Here is a 22,108-nt window from a genome sequence, read left to right as displayed (position 1 = left end):
TAAACAGTTACTGAAATGAACCAACTCCTTAACTGACAAAATGAATGTTTCGTTCGCTGACTCTGGTATCATGAGAAAGGTAAACAACCTTACTGATCAGTGATGTTGATCCCCATTAGAGAAGTTTCCTGCTAAATCTGTGTTTCTTAGGCCAGGTCACTATTCTCCTACCTTCACAAACTGAAGGTCTGAGAGGGCTCTCACTGAGTAATCAGGGACGTACACTTGAAGGAAAGATGAATTAAGCTGGTTGTTGCTATTTCCTAGTGTTGGGGTCACTGCATCAATCCGGTCACTTCGACTGAGAGAATCAGAATGATTCAAGCCACATGGACGAGGAGGTGACTTGTTTTCAGCTGTGAAAAGAGGTAAAACACACAACTTTAATTGGGGCAGAAGTAGTCAGTGAAATCAGCTCTGTTTGCCTAACGAAACCTACCTGTAAATGCATCGATCCAGCTGGCTGCCACCAGCCTGGCATATCTGATTCTATAAAAGTCACAACTTACAGAACTAGAGTCCACAGCTCTTCTGAACAATGCAATAATATAAGACAATTCCAAAAGACTCATGATGGAAAATGCCATCCACATCCAGAGAAAGAACTATGGAGTCGGAATGCAGATCGAAGCAGACTATTTTCTCTTTTTTTCATTGTTTTTTGTTTTTTTCTCATGGCTTTTCCCTTTTGTTCTGATTCTTCTTTCACAACATGACTAACGCGGCAATGTTCAATATGATGACACATGTATAGCCTATATCAGATTGTATGACATTTATGGAGGGAGAAGAGGAGGGAGGGGGGGAAAATTTAGAACTCAAAATTGTATAAAAGCAAATGCTGAAAACCAAAAATTAATTATTTTTTTAAAAAGGAACTCGAAATTGGCAAGGTGGGAGGAAGAAGGTGTTGAAGTCCAGAAAATCAGAAGAACAGTCAGGAAGGGAATGAAGGTTGGCCAGACTGGGCCCTTCCACAAAATGGAGGCCCCAGGAGGAGCGCACCAGTGAGAGAAGGGGGCCAGCTGAGCAGAACAATGTTCCAAGGTGAGAAAGTCTGAGGAGATGAGGGATATTCCAGGGTGAGGCTGTGGATGAAGCAAGGTGCTGAAGTCCAAAAAGTCAGAAGCACAGTCAGGAGGGGAATGAAGGTTGAAGATAGCAGAAGACGCCTTTCTTTAAAAAAGGTCTAATTCTGTTCAGGGGTATAGCTTCTGTAGTTCTAGTCTGGCAGACCTCTCTCATAAGAACAAAGTAAGTGGATATGGACTGAGTCTAAATGTTCCAGCTTACTGAAATGAGGCTCATAACAATTTTCAGCTAGAAAAAAAATTAATTGCTACTACTTCGAAGGTGTTCTTCCACTTTTACATTCAAATACAATCTAATTAATACATCTTTACTGGCCCCAGAACATTTCCCACAAGTCACTGGGCTAGTGCTGGGGAGCTCATTACAGCACTCACTGTTAGAAGGTGTTCAGTTCTACCAGACCCAAATATATCTCCCTCTATCTTGGGAGCCCCTGGCTTTAGAACTGGAGATCATCTAGCCCAATCTTCTTTTTTTATAGGTGAGGTCTAGAGAGTTCACTTGTCTTATTCAAGGTCACATAGGAAGTAAGTCAAAGGCTATGGGCCAGGTCCCTTGACTCCAAAACCGGGCTTCCTCCTGTGATGTGTGTTCAGCTCTCTTCAGCTACACAGAATACACTAATACTCTTCCACATGATAGCCCTCCAAATGCTTGAGAGCAGTGACGGAATTTCCCACAAATCTTCTTCATTTTTTTCAGATTAAATATTTCATTTCCTTTTATGATTCTTCACAGACATTTCCAGATCTTTTACCAATCTGGACACCCCTCCTTTGAACATTCTTCGGTTTGTTAGCATTCTTAAACTGTTAAGCTCAGACTTGGATGTTATGCTTCAGATGGGCACTGGTTGGTGGAGTGGACAGAAAGGTCCAAGATGACTATGAACTGGCCATTTACTTAGCAGTCATATTACAATAATTAAGAACTTTCAGTGTCTTCCCACACAAACAGCTGTTAAATGCAGGTTTCTGTACTTTATACTTGGGAAATTTGATTGTTTAAAATATATTTTTTAAACTAAGGGTAGGATTTTATATTCACTGCTATTAAATTTCATCTCTCTGGTGTGGGATCTGATTCAAGTCTGATTTCTATCTTTATAACTTTGTTTCTGACAATCAACAGAATATCCACATTTCCCAGTTTTATGGCAACTTCATATTTGGTAATCATTCTTGTTACACCTTCACCCACGTCACTGATAAAGGTATTTTAATGGGATAATGGCAGGACACTCAGAGCTCTTTAACATACCACTTTAGGAACCCAGCCTCCCTATGGAAAATGATCCATTAAGCAATTCAATAAGTATCTATTAAGTGCCTAAGGTAAACCAGGCACTGTGGGGATATGAAAGACAAAAGTGAAACTGTTTTGGTCCTCAAGGGGCTTATATTCAATATTCCTTGGCATAACATTGTCCAACCATCTACAAATTCACCTTTATCTACTATTATTCAGCCTGTGTTAGTCTACCTTGTCTATAAGATCACAATAACCAGAAAATGCTTCAGTGAAGTTAAAATATACTATGTCTGCAGCATTTCCTTGACCTATTAATCTTATTTTTTTAAAAAGAAGAAATTAAGTACAAGAACACCAGAAATGAGTTTGGCATGATTTTTTTAGTGAACCCATCCTGGTACTTAATGGTTATTGCACAAAGCATTTGTTTAGAAATCCATCTAAGAATATTGTTTGGGAATAACATCAAATTCACCACTCTACAAGTTTTCAGAATCAACCATTTTTGGAAAAAAATCAAGTCATATGGCCATCTCTAGCCTTGTGGTCCCTCTTCTCATCACAATATCTCTTCTGTAAGTTCTTTCAGTTCCCTTACGTAAAATCAATTTGAGTCTGGAACCCCAAATTACTGAATTTTACTGAATTTACTTAATTTTTAGCTCCTACAACTTCAGTTATGTGACCATAGGGCCAACTAAGTGATAAAGGTGACAGCACATCAGACCTGGAGTCAGGAAAACTCATCTTTCTGAGTTCAAATCTGTCCTTGGACACTTACTAGCTGTAAGTGACCCTGGACAAGTCCTGTTTGCCTCAGTTTCCTCATCTGTAAAATGAGCTGGAGAAGGAAATGGCAAACCACTCCAGTATCTCTGCCAAGAAAACCTCTAATGTGGTCACAGAGAGTCAGACATAACAACAATAAGTGTTATCAGGTCTATTGTTGCTCTGAATTTTCTGACAAATGCTTCCCTGAAGGCTAAACACACGACTTATTATCGTCAATAATCACCTTCCTTTGGTAATATGAATTCTATTATGACAAACTCACTTTTTCCAACCAACAATTTCCTTTCTTACTAGAATTAAATACAGAATAGAAGCCCTTATGGCTTCTTTACCTTCTAAGAGTTGAACTATCAGCAAGGCAAGTCAATAATTCATCAGATGCTGTATCTGCACGTTTGAAGTTTCCCACCTCTAAGCTTCTCTTTTGATTTTGATGGCTGATTGTTGATTTTGTAATTTGTATTAGAAAGTTAGTTATTGGTATGTATCTTCCATACAGATGGGTGGTCCATAGTATACTTCAGTGCTCACTAAGGCTCACATATGATCACAGATTTAAAAGCTGGAAGATACTTTAGAGGAAATCTACTCTAACCTCATTTTATAGATGAGGAAACTTAGACCCACAGAGATTCACTTGCCCCAAAGCACACTGGTATAGCAGAGCCAGGATTCAACCCTGGCCCAAACCTTCTTGGTCTATCCCTCTCTTTTATTCTTATACACATACTTTCTACCATGTTTCTATCCTCAGAGTTAGGAATTTGCTTCCTTCTTGGCATGCAGTACTACTTCCTACCCCTCTTCTATTAAATGCTTCTTTTAAATATTATCTATTTAATTTTTCTTTTCTACTAAAGGGGCTATCCCCTCCACTACCTTTTAAAGAGGCCTATTCACCGATTGGGCATTACCTCCCTCTAAGTGAGTACCTGAAAAGGCCTTAAACTAAAAGTCTAAGGTCTCCCATTGCATCCTGGGCCATCTCCAGTCATCCTGATGAATGTCTGGTCACTGGACCCACATGGCTCAGGAGGGGAAAGTGAGGCTTATGACCTTGCACAGCCCTCCCTCACTCTAAGCAAAGTCAAGTGCAAGTCGTCACCATTTCTCTGATGTCATGTTCGAAAATGAAAGACGAACACAAAATTCTTTCACTGACATTCTATTTGACAGTTCACTCCCACCAAGCATTGGTGACTCCTATGAGATCATATCTACCTCACGTTAAAATTTCAAGTTCACTTTGTTACTATGTTCTGTACTTGGTTATCTCAACGTCCATCACCATCTCTGTTATTTTCCCTTTCAATGGGCACCTCCCTCACTGCTGTTAGTATTTCTGTCAGGCTGGTTCTCTACAGTTTTCCAGAACGGGATTATGCTGCTCAGTTAAGTAGTCCAGATTCACTTTTTATGGAAAGTGTCTGATATTTGTTGTGTAGTCCTAGTAATACAGAGTTTCTTTCTTTCTCCTCTGTGTCGTATTCATTTATTCAACAACCTCCTGACCTTCCCTGCTTCCTAAGGATCTTCTCCTCTTGAATTGTTGATTTCATACTCTCTATGAAGCCTCCATCCTCTTTAATCATCTAAAGAACAAGAGTTCTTTCCTAAGCCCTTTCACCTTCTCTTCCATCAGAAAGACCAGCTTGTAGTCAATGTCACAAATGTTACAAATAGTATCATTTTTTGTAGGCTGAATTTCCTTAGGAAATGAGACTGCCTTCAAGAGCAGTTTAGCATCCATCAAAGGGCGCTCTCCAGGGGCTGAGCTCAGAGTCCTCCAGCTCTGCCTTTACACAAGGTGGGTGTTTCAAAAGGCATTCTTTCTTAATGCCTAAAAACAGCATTTCAGTGCTCTGCACAGTAGGTACTTAATAATAGACAATACATTCACCTTTTAACTATGTAGCCAATATATTCAATTCAATTAGGTGCTCAGATTTCTAACTAATTTTAAAAAACCAACCAACTAGATAAATATCTTTGTGTAATTAAGGAAGGGTCTTTTAGGGAATTCTTAGGCACTGTACCCACCACACCTGTGAGTATTACTGAGGTCTCTGCATCCCATTACTGTCACTGTTGTTGAGAGACCAAGAGGCCAAAGTGCTGCACTGCAACTTAAGAGAACAAAGCCAAGAAAACTCCAAGGTCATTAAAATATCAAATTCCAAAGAGCATTTTCTTTCTAGGACCCTATGGGGAAATTGTAGTGCCTGCCTCCAAACTGGGCTAAGGGAGAGGGCAGAAGCTGTCTGCCTGGGGACCGTGACAAATCACGATGTGCCATGACAGGTTGGAAATGGCAGGCATGCCACCCTCTTCGCTACAGCGCTATTTTTACCTTTCCAAGTTAAAGAAAGAGCTACGCAAAACAATGGAGTCAGTAGTTTTTCTCTAGAACATGGACTCAAAGAGGTCATGGATTAAATCACCTTGCCCCCAAACATACCAAACTCTAGCAACAAAGGCTTTATAAAGACATGAGCTTCTAGGGCTGGTGTGTTTAACTCTGCCCCCCAACATCAAGGATAAGGGGGTATTTTTGCCAGTTCTAAAATTCTAGAATTTAAAGGAAAGCCATGTCATTTTAATTAAAGAAAGATTAAGTGTTTTCTTTTCTTTTTACCAGCTGGAAGCCACAGCTAGGCATGACCAGTCTCCCCTGCAAGGCCCTAATCAGCCCTTTGTTAGGAATGGCCCAATACTAATTTCAGAACAAAGCTGGAGAGCCCAAGGGAAATGAGGGGCACCTGGCCAGCAGAGTGAGCATCGATGCTGGGTAACCTGCTCATCCTTTTCTTCTGAATGACAGAGAAACAAGGTCAACACGACCCCCCTACAGTCTCTAGGGCACTGTCTCCTTAAACTGTGGCTAGCTTGCTCTCACCGAGTCAGTGCCACGTAACAAGAGCTCGCATTTCTGCTGCGCTTCGCGGCTTCCACGTTTCTGGGGGTGCCCGGCCTTGACGTTCCTGCACATTCCTCAACTGCCACCCCATGCCCTTCCCAGAGTCAGGGCGGGCTCTGCCCCTCGCTGCTGCTCTGGGAAACGACCAAACAATTTCCCTTTCGTGTCCCTCCCGCTCTCCCTCGCGCCCAGCCTGTGTGTGTGCCTGGGGGTGCGCTGGGTCCTTTCCTGGAGAGCATCAGGCAAGTGGAGGGGCGCAGGGGGGCACGGAGGGCGGGGGCCCGTGACCAGCATGAACCAAAAGAAGCATGCACAATTACCTGGAGAACCTGCCGCTAACAACTCTGTTCTGTTGACAACAAAGGTACGAGACAGGGACAAAGGAACTGAAAAAGGGAGAGAACAAGGGTGAGATTCCGTCAGAAGTTGAGGAAGGAAATCTGTGCTGTTAGGGGAGAGAAGCTGGTTCCTGCTCTCTAGGAATTCAGAAGCATTCAGAGCCGCCAGACAAACAAAGGGCTATACGGTTTCTCTGACAAAGGAGAGACACACGCCGCTCTCGAAGAGGAGAGGAGAATCAAGCGTCCCCTTCCCTCTTCCCTGGCCCGCAAATCTCTTAAGCTGTTGAACACTCGACTCCAGCTGCCACTTCCAGCATGCTGTTCTGGAGGGCTCACACACACGCGGCAGGGCAGCGGGGTGACAGTTAGTCCAGCCAACCGAGACCGTGAGGGGAACGGGGGCCAAGCCGGGCCGGGGCATTCTCAGCTCGGGAAGAACAAGACAAGCACCGGAGCCGCACGCTTGGCCGCGTCCCTCTTCAGCGAGCTCTCTGCGGCCGCCCTCTTCACTCCCACCTGTAACCCGTGCGGCCACAGACGGGCTGACCTGCCACCACCGCGGTCCTCCTCAGAGGCAGGCTATGCGTCCTACAAACAAACACACGTTAGGGTCCAGGGGCATTTTCCTTTGGCTAGCAGCTCCAGCGCCCCGCCCGGCGGGGCTCCCCAGGCACGTGGGGGTCCGCTGCAGCGCATCGCCTTCCCCAAGGGTCAGGGATCGGCACCAGAATCTCCGACGGGACTCGCATGGGATTGGTAAAACCCCTGTTCTGAATGACGGGCTGACAACTGACCCTCGACGACCCCTGAACCCTGGTCCTGCCGGGTGGGAAGGGCCGCGGGACCCCGGGAGTGCCCCGGGCTGGTCGTTCACCCGGCACCTCGGGCAAGTTTTGGCCCCTGGGCGGCTTCGTCTTCCCAGATGCTGGGAGGGCTCCGGGAAACGTTCTCGGCCCCGGCCCCAGCGGCCTCCCCGCCCGCCGCCCGCCCGGGCCCTTCGAGGGGTGCGCCCCCCAGGGGCGCTGAAGCCGGTCTGGAGCACGAGGCGAGCGGCGGGGCGCGGGCCTCCGAGCGCCGAGCTGCGGCTGCCGTCCGCACGGTGGCGCCCGAGCACCGCCCCGGGGCCGCGGAGCCTCCGGAGGCCGGGCGGGGAGCGGGGGTCGCGGGGGGCCGCCGGCCGGCCGCACCTACCTGGAGCCGCCGTGAGCGCCATCACGCCGTAGTAGGAGAAGGCGCTCGCTTCAAACTTCATCCCTTCCTTCCCGGCTTCAACTTCCACTTTCCCCTGCGGGGAAACAACAGGACAGTCTCACGGCCCCGCCCCCCAGACGGGAGCCCCCTCCCCACCCCCTCCGCCCCCGTCCCCCAGCAGGGCCCGGGGCGGCCTGGCCCCAGCGGCCCGGGGGCTCCCACGGCGGCTCCCCGGCTCCCTTCTCCGCCTGCTCCCCCATCTCCACTGAGAAAGGCCAGGGTGAATCGTTGTAAACGTGGTTTGGTTCTGAGTCTTGTTGGAGCTACACGAGGAGGGCGCCTTCCATCCACACTCACGCACACAACCGCGTGCACGCGCTTCTGTGTGTGTGAATCCTGCCTCCACGAATGTCCTCATCCATCACTTTAAGGGGAAAAACCCTCTGATTCAAAACAAGCCGCATCAAAGTGTCCTTCCTCAGCCTCCCCCTTGCAGCGCTGCAGGGTGAGCGCAGGAGAAGCCCCTGGAGCCCTCGATTCCATAGACAACAGCTAAGGCTCACGGAGCACACGCATGAAAGGGAGAGCTCTCCAGCTTTAGATTTGATGTTCCTTCCACTTTAACCCTAAATAACGCTCTCTGCCAGGTGCCTCTTGAGAATGAGACGTACACTTGGAAGTTACAATGGCAGAGTGCCGTTCTGACCCCCTGAGCCATGTCTCCGGAGCTCAGATTTTGTAGTCCTTCCTCTCCTACACAACCATGTGCCAACACCATCAGGACCTTCTCGTCACAACCAAGGCTTGGGAACTTGAGACTGAATCCTTCTAGCAAACAGAGTTCAGCTAAGATGACTCAGCCCTTTCCCCCAGCTCCTTTCTTACCCTGTCTATATCTACCTGTCTGCTGCCTACTTATGTGAACTTCATTTGGGAGGAAAGTGAAATTCTGTGCGTCTGAACTGAGGACCAAAATGATCCCTGCAACCAATGCCATCTGCAAAACTCACAAAAGAGGGCCTTTGTGGAGGGGGCAGCACACACACACACACACACACACACACACACACACACACACATCCTTCTCCTTTTCTAAGCCCGTTCCCAGAAAAACACTTCAAGTTCCACTTTTCCAAAGTCTTTTTGACTTAGTGACAAGCATCCCTCATTGGGGCTCTACTTATAGCCTCTGTCACAAAAAGACAAGACAGTCAGAGAACTGCAGATCTAGAAAGGATCTCAGATTGATTTTATGTCACAGGCAGAACAGACTCAGACAATAAATATTCACTGAATGCTTACTATATGCAAGGCTCCCCACCACACAATGAGGAGGGGGGAAAAAGAAGTAAAAGCAGACCCTTACTCTCAAGGCACTTGGAATCCCACTGACAAGAATTGTTTTTCCTTCTGGACCCCATATATCAGGAAGGATACTGACAAAGTAGAACATGTCAAGAGGAAGAATGGCGGGACAGCGCAGACGTCAATGGGCAAGGGGCGGGGCATATGTTGTCAAACTCAACTGATGCATGTTTTGCTCAAGCGATTTTTTTCCCCTTTTTTAACAAGGAGTGTGCAGAGGGCTATATTTGATAATGAAGGTGATATGAAAACAAAAGCTGGCAATGTATTTTTTTTTAAAAGGCATTTATTAAGCATCTACTATATGTCAGGTATTGTGCCAATTCTGGGAATTCAAAGGCAAAAACAAACAGTCCCCATCCTCAAAAGCATTCTCTTTGGGGGGGGGGGAACATACACACAGAAAAATAAACATACATGAAGTAGATATAGAACAATTTCTAAGGGGGAGGGCAGTAGCAACCGATGGTAGAGGGTGGGAAGTGGACCAGGACAGGATTCCTGTCAGAGCTATCAAATAAGCTGAACTTTGAAGGAAGCAACGGATACTGTGGGGTAGAAGTAAGGAGAAAGAAGATGTCAGGCATGAGGCATGGGGGATGAAATGTCACATACATGAAACAGCAAGTTTGCCAACTTGACTATAATACGGAATATAAGAAGGAGTGACCTGTAACATAGCCTCAAAAGGTAGGTTTGACCTCTTTGGAAAGCAATTTAGAACTACATGCCCAAAGTCACCAAATGGCATACTTTTTGATGCAGCAATACTACTACTAGGTCTATATTCTAAAGGGAAAAAAAAAAGAGAGAAAAACATAAATACAAAAATATTATAGCAGTTCTATCTGTTATAGCAAAGAACTGAGAAATTGAGGGGTACCCATCAATTGGCAGAGAGCTGAACAAATTGTGACATGTGAATATAACTGAACATTATTACTGTGCAGTAAGAAATTATGAGAGAGAAACCTGGGAAGACTTACATAAACTGATTCAAAGTGAAGTGAGGAGAACTATTTGATAACAACAATATCAGATAAAATTAATTCTAAAATAAATTTGACAGATGAAGTGTCAGACCCTTCATCAGAAGTGAAGAATGAAATAGATTTTCGGACATGACCAACATGGATTTGTTCTGGGTTCGCTTTTTCCTAATTTTTTTTCCTGTGATGGAGGCGCACTAGCATTCGTATGGTCAAAGAAAAAAGGGAAGAAAGAAAGGAAGGGAGAGAGGAAAAGAGGGAGGAAAGAGGAAGGGAAGGAAGGGAAAGAATGGATGTAAGGTCACCGAAGCATGTTCTAAAATTTACAGAACAAAAAGAAAATTCCAAAGAAAACACATGATCAGGACAGCCGCACCTGTTACACACCTGCAAAGAAAAGCAAACTACATCGAGATTCACGGTTTCATGCACTGCCCCCATTAGCAATATGTTCTCCTTTGTATATGGAAGTGCTCATTTTATTTGTTGTAAAATCCAGAATAAAAAACATTAAGGAAGACTGGAGCCAGATTATGAGGTGTTAGAAGTCAAACAGAGGAGTCTGTATTTCAGTCCTAGAAGAGGGAGCCACAAGAGTTTCTTGAGCAGAAGAGTGATCTGTGCTACAGGAATATCAATCTGGTAGCTGTGTGAAGGATTAAGGAGGGGAGAGAGCAGTGGCCAGGAGATGGATTAGGAGGCAAGGGGAGGTAAGGGCCTGAAGAGATCAGATGGATATGAGAGATGTGATGTCAACTGGAGGAACAGAGAATATCTAGCCTGGAAAAGAAAAGCCTTGGGGGTCGGGCATGATGGCTATCTTTAAATATTTAAAGGGATACCATGTGAAAGAGGGTTTAGATTTGTTTTCTTTGGCTCCAAGGTACAGATCTCGGACCAAATGGTGGAAATTTCAGAGAAACAGACTTTGGTTCCATATAAGGAAAAGCTTCCTAACAAAAAAAGTTAACTCAAAATGCAACGGTCTGCTATCCCAGAATGGTGTGGTTAGAGAGGTGCTTGATTCGAGAAGGCTTCAAGTCGAGTTTGGATGACCACATGTCTGGGACATTGTGGAAGGGATTCCTATTCAGGTTGCCAGAGGGACTAGTTGATTTCTGAGGTTTCTTTCACCTCTGAGATACAACGTATGGTCCTATGCTATAAGCCAAACATAGTAAGATACTACAAAGATCACATGGTCAAGTGTAGTAAGTACCTAATGACTGATAGTAATGGCTAGAGAAATTCAGAAAAAAGGAATATTAGGGAAGGCCTCCCCAACTCCGTAGGATTTGAACTGAGCCTTAAAGGATGGGCAGGATCTAGATAGGTGAAGAAAAGGGGGAGGGCATTCCATAGAGGTGAGAATTGATCCTATGGCCTGAGACTCTAAAAAGGGAAGATTGGCAATAAACTATTATCATGAGCAATTTTAGTATGGAATTAAAAGGAAAGGTGTCTTCCAAACCAGAATATTCTTTCAAGTTACAGGACATCTCTGCCTTAGCCACACACCCTCCCCTGCTTGGTATCTGCTTCCCTTGCTTATCCCATTTCTAGAACTGATGTGCCAAGAAATGTGCTTAGTCCTGGAAGCAACCTAAAACAACTTTATGGAGAAAGCCCTCTTCCTGCTATTGTCGTGAGGCTCTCTGGTGATATCCCTCATTTGATCTCTTCCCTATTCTTCTTCATCCCACCATAGAGTCTTTGATCCCAGCTCGTGCAGAGGAAGGGCTGGGGGGGCGGGGTGTCAGGGAAGGCGGTGTGGTAAATGTGCTGTCCAAGATTTAGAGGGGTTAACACTGCCCTGGTTTTTGGTTTTGTATTGTTTGTGGGGGTTTTTTTTTTGCTGGGGGGGGGGGGAGGAGATGTTGCTCTGATCCTTTCCTCCAAGGGATGCCCATAGTTAAGGGCAGCAAGGTGGTATGGCTGATGGAGAGTAAGGAAGACATGAATTCAGATCTCACACATTTATTAGCTTTATTATCCTGAGAAGTGAGGTCACCTGGCCTGCCTCTGCCAGTTTCTTCATTTGCTAAATCAGGATAAAATTCAAACCTACCTCACAAGGTTGTGCACATCAAATGAGATAACATTTGTAAAGTCCTTTGCAAATCTTGAAGTCCTATAGAAATGCTACTGCTGCTTGCTGCTGCTTTCAGCATGGATTAACTTATCTAATTCTTCTCTGAAGTTCCTTTAAATCTCAGTAGTGGACCACTGTATGTCTGTCTATGGGGATCTAAGTGGTTACATGGGGAGCTTTCTGAGGAACTCAGACTTCATTTTGACTGAAATCTTTTGTTTTTATATCGCCTTCATTTTTGAATATATCCCTTCCCTCCCTATACCCATAGAGCCATTTTAAAAAGCATTTCATAAAAGCCAACCAACACATCAACTGGGTCTGACAGCATATGCAATATTCCATACCTACGGTCCTTGACTTTTGCAAAGAATGGAGGGAAGTCTATTTTCTCAACTCTTCTCCAGAGTTAAACTTAGTTAATAGAGATTGTTCAGTTTTATTTTTAAATTAGGCTTTAAAAGAGCATGCAGATGATACAGAATGGTACATAATGTAATGAATTCATAAATAAAGTGGAAATATAAGAAGAGTGCCTAGAATGCTTAAACCCTGAATGAGTTAAAGTTTATAAAAACCATTAAAGCCACAAAAATACTTTTAGAGTTACAATCACCAAGAAAGGTAACAACAAAGAGATATGTCTGCTATTTGGAATGCATGGAATTACATTAAAAATGATTGAGTGAAATCATGACACCTTAGCTGCTGTTCTTCCTCTATTTTCTCTTTTTAAAAAATGATGTTCAGTCTGAAAACAAAAATTGTTAAAAGTGAACTGAAACTCAAGGTAAGGAGATAGGAGACAGCTGCTTCAACGACTTCAAGGCACTTGGCTCACACAAATTACATACTAGAGTGCCAAGACTGCTGAATCACTATCTGTGATCTTGGAGGAATGGTGAAAAACTGAAGAGAAGCATGGAATTGGACATGGGCAATAACCCAATTTTCAAAAATGACTGGAAGGTGGATTCTGCTAAACTACAGACAGCTAAGTCTGATGTCCACATATCAATGCTTCAGTGGATCCATGATCTCAGGGGGATAATAAATACAAGATAGATGACTCTAAGGAAGCTGTTTTTAAAAGAGACTGATAAATACAATTGGTAAGGGCATTTGGAAAAGGCTTCACAATAATGCAAAGTATTGATTATTAATGAAACTCTCAAATATCAAATACTGTTGGGAACTTTGGCTCAAAGCAAGGGAAGACTTTGTAACCCTTCAAGCTGTCAAAGAGAAGAATGGGCTGCATCCAGAGGTAATGCGTCCCAATCCCTCCGCTGGAGGATAATGTAATGGGGAGACTAGATGGTGGCAGCTGTTAAGGTTCTTTCTAACAAGTGAGGTTTTCTAACTCAGTGATAAACTTTCAGCTAACAACAGTGCAGCCCCTTCTCTGTGATACTATTCACATCTTAGTGACTGGAGTCATGATGCCCTTTAACACTTCCTGAGCACCACTACATCACTTCAACAGTTCATCTTTTCTCTCTCACTCTGGCTATATATGTATCCAGGCCACCTCCATTTCCGTGCCACTTCTTGTACACAAATATCAATAGTAATGTATCAGAATCTACTTAAGTCTACCATCCATCTATCCACTGCCCTTTGGTTGGCTTACTTGATTTGGCTAATTGAGCATGTATGCATATACACAAACACATATGTATAGATTTGGGTGGCCAGGTGACTAGTGGATAAAGCACCAGGCCTGGAGTCAGGAGGACTGATGTCCTCAAGTTCAAGTCTGGCCTCAGAAACATACTAGCTGTGTGACCTTGGACAAATCACTTAACCCTGTTTGCCTCAGGTTCCTCATCTGTAAAATGAGCTGGAAAAGGAAATGGCAGAATATATCAGAGTCAGGACTTGAAGCCAGGTCTTCCTGACTCTGAGGCCAACTTCCAGGGCTTTCACTATGTAATACACACAAGTATACACACATATATGAGCATATGCTTATGTGCATTACATATTTATATATACATACGCAGTGTATGTGTATATATATGTGTGTGTGTATACATACATATATATATATGTACAATCCCATTCCATATACATACATAAAGCAAGACCTGATTAATGCAGTATCCAAATAGTTAAGGGATGAGAAGAATTTTAAAATGAGGGAGCAGTCCGTTACTACAGAGCAGTCAAGTAAAATGTGAACTAAAAAAGGGCTTAGGATTGATGGTAAGAAACTGACTAGACACCTTCAAAATCTAGTGTCATTAGAATGAAAGAGACAGAAGCCATATTACAAGGGACAACCGAGAGTGGGGGTGGGGAAGAAACTAGGGGAGGAGGAAGGAGGAGACTCAAGGGCAGTAGCTCCACTCTCCACAGATGTGCCTCTGGTCTCTACCAGATGGGGACAGGCCTCTTCTCACCCCATCTGATATTTGGTGACAATGAAGAAACCCTGCATCTGCAGGGATAATGCTGCTTGAGGGCCACACCCCAAGCCACCAGACTGGGTATGTGGACAGGGAATCAGGAGCTCACAATGAAAAAGAACTTGGTGTTACTCTTAGACAGTGCAAACCTGCAAAGAAAAAAACAAACCTGTGGCTCTGGTAGGAAAAGTCGTCATTTTCCACTGATAACACATGTTATAGCAAAAGGAAATTAGTCAAAGACCTCAGTGTCCCTTGTTGATCTGCTTCCCCTTTTTCTTCTTATTTATAACAATATCACTGTCTCTATATCAAGGATAACTAATTAAATTCATAAACCTAGTTTCTGTTTAATACTTCTATTCCCAAAGTCAATTAACTAAGGAACTTTTCTTTTACTTAAATTCACTTTTAAAAAATTGAAATTGAGTTTGAATTTTAGAAATGCGTTTTAAACTTTATATCTTGCTCAATTTGACTACAAGAATCCAAGGTCAACAAATATTTTCATATGGAAATTATTTGGTCATAGATAATTAGCCCTGAGATTAGAAGTAAAAAAAAAAATGGAAACATAATTAGTGAACTAATTCTTCCTCACTGTAAAGATTTGCATTTATCCTATAATGCGGATAGAGTGCTGGCCCTGAAGTCAGGAGGACCTGAGTTCAAATGTCAGACACTTACCACACTAACCTGTGAGACTCTGGGCAAGTTACTTAACCCTGTTTGCTTCAGTTTCCTCATCTGTAAAAGGATCTGGAGAAGGAAATGGCAAACCACTCCAGTGTCTTTGCCAAGAAAACCCCAAATGTGGTCACGAAGAACTAGACACAAGTAATCGACTAACCAATAACAAAACATAGTAACAATACATGCATGCCAGCTACATTCCATGGAAAAGGAATCAACATGGATAAAACACAAACCTATTGATTCAGTGCTCAAAGGAGGGACACTGCATTACTAATTTGAGGTTTTAAAATTGTTTATATAAAAGGATGGGAAGAGGTGGGAAGGGGATAGCCTGTGCAAAAGGAGGGATCTGAGGGTCAATATGCCCAGGCTGTGATTATAATGTAATATAAAGATACCCCTTATAGGTTACTGCATATTTTCTAATTCTGTGTCACTAACGTTTGGGTTGTTTCCAGTTTTGTTTCATATAGTGTACTTCTTAGCTGCTGGTAAGGACTGGGCCAATAAAAACTTCAAAATGCTGTAAAATTAGAAACGTTCTTTAGATTTAAGTTCTATGCACTGTTCTGTGAGCTCGGCTTAAGCTAAACTAATTTGCTAGAATATTTCAGAAAGGGATTTTTTTATTATATTTTTTAAAAATCAGCAAAAATTCATCTTTTCTCCCTCTAACTCCAACCTTCCCCACTGAGGCCTAAATAAAAACAAATTGCTGTCACAAACATGTATAGTTAAGCAAAGAAAATGCCCACATTGGCCATAGCCAGAGTAGTCTGTCTCATTCAGTACTCTGCATCCTTTACCGCCCTATCTGGAAAGGAAGCAGTTAGGTGGCACAAGGATAAGAGGCCATCCGGAGTCAAGGATGAAGTTCAAATCTGGCCACAGACAACCAACTAGCTGTGTGATCTTGGGCAAGTAACGTAACCTCTGTTTGTCTCAGTTTCCTCAACTGTAAAATGGGGACAACAACAGCACTAACCACACAAGGTTGATGTTAGAAGCAAATGAGATATTTGTACACATGCAGTGCCTGGCACAGAGGAGGCATTATATGAACACTGATTCACCCACACTCCTATCTGGAGGTAGGGAGCATGTTTCACCATTAATCCTCTGGCATAATACAATGATAAAAGCTCCTTATTCTTTCCAAGTTGTTTTTCTTTACCATATTGATATTGTATAAATTGTCCTGGTTCTGTTCATTCATTCTACATCAGTTTACATAAGTCTTCATGGTTTCTCTGAAAACACCTTTTTTCATTTCTTACAGCACAATAATATTCCATCACATTTATACCATAACTTGTTCAGTCATTGCCCATTTGATGGGCATGCCCTCAGACTCCCATTTTTGCCATCTCAAAAATGCTATAAATATTTTTACACATCCTTAAAGTTCATTCTGCTTAAGACTAATCCCTTCCTTAAACTACCCTCCTTTTAATTACCACTTTTCCCATTTCCATTTTGAGTGAGATGGATACACAACTGTATGTGTATTCCCTTCTTTGACAGAATTATTTGAATTCAGTTGAGACTGAAGTTTTACGTGTCAGCCTCTCCCCCCTCTTCTTGTTTTTCACATGTCCTCTTGCATGCCCTGTTGCTCTTTCCTTCTCTCTGTTCCTAAGATCACCAAAACATAAGAGAATCACTCCCAGGCCTTCAGTCCACTTAGACTCCCTTTATGACCCTTAATGATGATAGGGTTCAGTGAGAAACATATGTATAATTTCCGCATATTAGAATATAAGCAGTTATCCTTGTTTAGTCCTTTATCGCTGCTCAATTATGATTGTCTTTTCATGTTTTTTTAAACTCCTGTATTTGACTTCAAAGTTTCTTCATCAGGAATGCTTAGAAGTCCTCTATTTCATTCCTGTAGGATTATAATTCATTTTGCTAGGTAAGTTATTCTTGGCTGTAAGTCCACATCCTTCGCCTTCTACAATATGGTATTCTATGCTCTCCACTCCCAGATACTAATGATTACTGCAATCATATATGGTCCTCACGGTGACTCTTGAGTATTGAATTCTCTTTGGTTGCCTGCAGCATTTGTTCTTTGACCTGTAAAATTCTGGAATTTGGTTATCATGTTCTCAGGAGTTTTCATTCTGAAGTTGCTTTCAGGAGGCTACTGGTGGATTCTTTCCATTTGGTTCTGACAGAACTGGCAGTTTTCTTTTAAGATCCTTGAAATGTGGTATCTAGGTTCTTTGTTTGGTATTCAGATAGTCCAGGAGTCTTAAATTGTTTCTCCTTGATCTCTTTTCTAGGTTAGTTGTTTTTGCTATGAGATATTTTATATTTTCTTTCACTTTGTTCAATCGTTTCATCATGTTTGAATATTTCTTGTCTCATTGAGTCATTCACTTCTCTTTGGTCCATTCTAATTTTCAGGGACTTTGTTGCTTGGACAAGGTTTTGTATCTCTTGAGCCAAGTTGTTAATTCCCTTTCTAATCCTTTCTTCCAAAGCGCTTATTACTCTTCCAATTTTTTCTCTTTCACTCATAAAACATTTTTTAAACTTAAAAAAAACCCTCTTTCTTCAACTCTTCTAAGAATTCTAGGTGAAGTTTGCGACCAAGGTTTATTTTTCTTTGAAGCTTTGCTTGTGGGTATTTTGGAGTCTTTCTCTTCAGTTTGTGCCTTGAGCATCCCAGTCACCGTCACAGCTTGTAATGGTGGGATTCTTTTTGTCTGCTCCTTCTTCCAGCTTACTTCTTGATTCCTGACTTGATGTCAGTGCCAGGCTCTGTGCACTTATGGAGGGATGTTCTGGGCTGGTTGTTCCAGGATCTCGGAGACCATTAAGGCTGTGGACCTGCAAGCTTTCCGTAATAACGATAATGATGACAACAGCTAATGTTTATGTGGTGATCAAGCCTGATCACTGCCCCTCTTGCATGAGTTCCTCAAGTTTCTGAACTGGGCTTTGGTCTGAGAAGTGGCAGATGGCTGCTGGACTCAACCAAGGTCCGCCAGGTGGGAAGTTCTGCTGGGTCACAGGGACACAACTACAGGCTTCCCTTTGGCCTGGTTATTCTTTTCCACTGGCTTCAGAGCCCCACAGCTTCTGCTTGATTCGGAACCTGCTTCTTTCTTGATGCACCACCTTTGTCCTCCCTAGCTTGAAATGCTAGCCCCAGTTTCTATGATTTAGAAATGAGGAATGGGCAACTACGTTTCCAGTTAGTACCAGTCCCTGTTAAAATGCTCTGGTATAGGTCTGGAGATGCCCTGGGAAGGTTCTGGGACCTCCAATTTTTTCAGGCAAATAGGTTTTCCCTGCACTAAAATGCTCCTCATATGGCACTTGCAGCTAGATCCCATCCCTGGTGTTCATAGACCACTCTGTCTTTCTCTCTTTTCTGATCTAGTCTGGAAATATGACTCACTATAACTTTGTCTTGGACTTCCCCATCAGGATTTGGTCTGATGTGTCTTCCACATCTGTCTGGAGGAGGTAGTTTGTTGTATGTTGCGGGGGAGGGGAAGAAGCTCACTGTACTACTTCTGCCTATTCTGCCATCTTGGTTATACCTCTAGAAAGTAGTTTATAGAACTTCATAGATGCTTCAAGCAATTGGCTATCCTGAAAGAGCTAATTCTACCCAATTCTATCATTTTATAGCCAGCACCAGCTTAGCACTCATTTCTAGGAAGCCCTCTTAAGCAAAAGCAAAACCACTTAATAAAATCTCATAGCATTATCAACATGAATATGAAAAACAGTAAATTTGTTAGGAATACTTACTAAATATCTTACATAAAAGGAAAATGTATTTGTTAACCAGACCAAACTGCTAAATGGAAAGAGATTTGAAAACATGGCAACTATACTGTGAACTGATCCAAACTGGAGAGCAGTTTGGAACAATGTTCAAAGAGCTAAAAAATTGTACATACCCTTTGATTCAGTAATACCACTACTAAGTCTGTATCCCAAAGAGATTTTTTTAAAAAGGGAAAAGGACCTATTTGTACAAAAATATTTATAATGGTTCTTTTTGTGGTAGCAATGAATTGGAAATTAAGCAGATATCCATCAAGTGGAGAACGGCTGAACAAGTTGTCGTATATGATTGTAACGGAATACTACTGTACTACAAGAAATGACAAGCAAGACCATTTCAGAAAAACCTGGACTTACATGAAGTGATGCAAAGTGCAGCGAACAGAACCAGGAGACCACTGGACACAGTAACAGCAATACTGTATGATGATCAACTGTGAATGACTTAGCTCTTCTCAGCAATACACTGATCTAAGACAATTCCAAAGGACTCATGATGAAAGATGCTCTCCACCTCCAGAGAAAGAGCTGATGTCGAAGGCAGACTGAAGCATGTACTGTTTTTCTCTTTCTTCCTTTCTTGTCTGTGTTTTCTTTCACAACATGACTAATGTGGAAATATGTTTTACATGACTGCACATGTATAACCTACACCAAATTGCTTATTTACTGTCTCAGGGAAAGAATTTGGAACTCAACATTTTTTAAAATGAATGTTAAAAATTGTTTTTACATGTCATTGGGAAGAATAAAATATTATTCAAAAAGAAAATAAGACATGATTACTCTGTAAGAATTTCACATGTACATCAACAAAACAAAAAGTATCATGGTGTAGTGAATAGAGAGCTAGTCTTGGAGCCAGGAAGACAGTTTCACATCGTGTCTCTGATACATATTACCTCTGAGACCACAGGCAAGGAAGTCACTTAACCAATCTGTGCTTCCTCCAGGACTAGAAGCTATAGAGAAGTTGGGAAGCTGCACTGGTGGAGGAAATTTGCATACCGACTTCACTAAGCTTGAAAATACTGGGTGACTGGGGATGAGTTCATTCTGTTCTGAGATTTTAAGAGGAGGAAAAAGGTAAAATGAATACACTTGTGTAGAAAGAAGGAAGAAAAGGCTGAAACTTACTACCTCTAAAAATTGGAGTATATAAGAAGGGTACAAACACGAATGAAGGAATGGAGAGAATGGGCTATCAGATGAACCTCACTCTTATCTGAGTCAGACACATACAGTTCAGTGGAGAAATACATCAAACTCATCATGGAAGCAAGCAGGGATGGAAGGCAGGGGTAAGAGGGATGGTGACAGTAGCATAAATCAGATTAGGTAATAAACCAGCACTTATGAAAATGAACTCCTAATTATATGTAAAGGAGAGAAAAAACAATATTTTTATAATATTACTACTATTACTAAGCGAAAGGCCTCTTTTAAAACAGTAAATGGCTTTCACCATCATTCATATTTTCTCTCTGTTTCAGAGTGGCACCCATTACCTTACCTGACAAATTAATGTTTGCTGTGCTCCCTCTCTGTGGTTAACATAAGAGAATTTGCCAAAGGTTGTCAGAGTTTGAAACTTCTCTGTCTCCAAAGGAAAAAGGGTGAAGCAGGTCTGTGACTAGGTAGCTATCAAACTACTGAATTAGAGACCCATCCAACTGAGAAGTTATAGAAAAGCTTTATGAAAATTACTCTTTAATGCATGGAATTTTTTAGAATTATTCATTCCTTGCTCATCAGAGGGTCACACATGGATACAATTCTTTCTAATTTTCTTAACCAGAAGAAAAAGCTCATTTAAGAGTTACTTTCAAAGAAACCATTCCTGCTTATGAAAGATGATTCTGGTAGCTGAATTTAATGCCCATTCTTCACTCTGTTTTCTCCATCTCTGTTCTAGAATGCAACAAACCATGGCCAGAAACCAGAAAACCACATTCAGACAATGAAGCTGCACAGAAAACCTTGGAAAAAATCTTTGAAATGCTGCAGAAATAGCCTAATTAACTGGGTGAACAAGGGAGATTCAAAGGGTAATTTATTGAAAATCTTCACTCAAGTGCTGCTCTGGACTAACCATCAGGTTGTTCTGTACACTAGAACACCATCATGGGCCCAGGTGGACCCACTTTCCCACTACTAGAGCAGGTCATGTCACAGTGAGCCTAGCATAATGTCACTATATCTTCAAAGTGGAGGAAGGCAGGGGTTGGTCAGTTTCTAGAAATCGCCAAGGAAAAATCTGGAATATCAGAGGAATGGCAGAATAAGAAAAAAGGGAAAAGGATCTTGTTGGAACTCAGGAAAACCAAACTCCAATTGTTTGGGCAAAGGTTACTAAGAGATGCACGCCAATTAGTCTTCTAGCCATTTTGTCAAACGTTTGGATTTGGGTTTGGATCAGTTGAATTCACCTTCTGAAACTCTTCAACAAGTTCAGCTACACTAAATATTCTTCATTTACTTAATGCTTTCTATAATTACAAAGAGCCTTCCAGTCAAGGGTATAAAAGTGATCACTGACATTACTTTTTACTAGGGCTATTTGTAGATAGGAAAACAGAAATGAAACCAGGGATACCACTTAGAGCTTTCCATAGCTAAGACCATTTGAAGCAGGACATGGAACCTTGGCTCTTGTCCATCTAGTGTAAGATTGTTTAAAAAGCCAGATCAGACGGAAGGAAAGAAGGGTGCCAAAAAAGAAATTACTATTAAATAATTCTTCTGACCTGCAAAATGAGAACGAAGTAGTCTACAGGTTTGTTTCGCTGGTAGAGGTAGTATTCTGGAGCTTTCTTGTTCTTCTCATCATACTTCAGCTCCTGGATGACATTGGGATGTTTTAGCAGCCTTAGAAGGATCTTCTCTGACATCTGGGACGGGCTAAATGCTTCTACTTCTATAGATATAAACACAACTTGACATTACATTTTGATTATGTGAAAAGGAATAGTATAAATTAACACTAAAGTGAGTAAAAAGAGATCATGGATGCAAAATGAAGCATTAATATATTAATGAACCTTCTGCTTGTTGATCCACTAGGGGCTCGATCACCTAGGTCCTAGGAGAATCAGAAAAAACTGAATTCTCTTTTGTTTCATTTTCATTCCTTTTTACCACTCTCATTCATTCATTTTAAT

General features: G+C 42.2%; 1 protein-coding gene across 5 annotated transcripts in view; it reads right to left on the bottom strand.

The window, feature by feature from the left end:
- Positions 1 to 22,108, bottom strand: part of CNNM2 (cyclin and CBS domain divalent metal cation transport mediator 2) — a 167,206-nt gene that overhangs the window by 2,947 nt on the left and 142,151 nt on the right. Inside the window, exons 4-7 of one of the 5 annotated variants that reach the window (XM_072621308.1) lie at positions 21,695 to 21,864; positions 7,585 to 7,678; positions 6,373 to 6,438; positions 172 to 356 (exon numbers count right to left, since the gene is read on the bottom strand). In XM_072621308.1, the coding sequence (XP_072477409.1) occupies positions 172 to 356; positions 6,373 to 6,438; positions 7,585 to 7,678; positions 21,695 to 21,864 (515 nt within the window). Of the gene's footprint in view, positions 1 to 171; positions 357 to 6,372; positions 6,439 to 7,584; positions 7,679 to 9,217; positions 9,498 to 14,474; positions 14,591 to 21,694; positions 21,865 to 22,108 lie in introns of those variants that run through there. The other 4 variants (XM_072621317.1, XM_072621323.1, XM_072621331.1 and 1 more) reach the window with 4 other exon arrangements.

This window comes from Notamacropus eugenii, chromosome 1 (genome assembly GCF_028372415.1).
Source record: "Notamacropus eugenii isolate mMacEug1 chromosome 1, mMacEug1.pri_v2, whole genome shotgun sequence".
NCBI lineage: Eukaryota > Metazoa > Chordata > Mammalia > Diprotodontia > Macropodidae > Notamacropus > Notamacropus eugenii.
The sequence above is the reverse complement of the archived record's forward strand: the minus strand, read 5'-3'. Positions and strand labels throughout refer to the sequence as shown.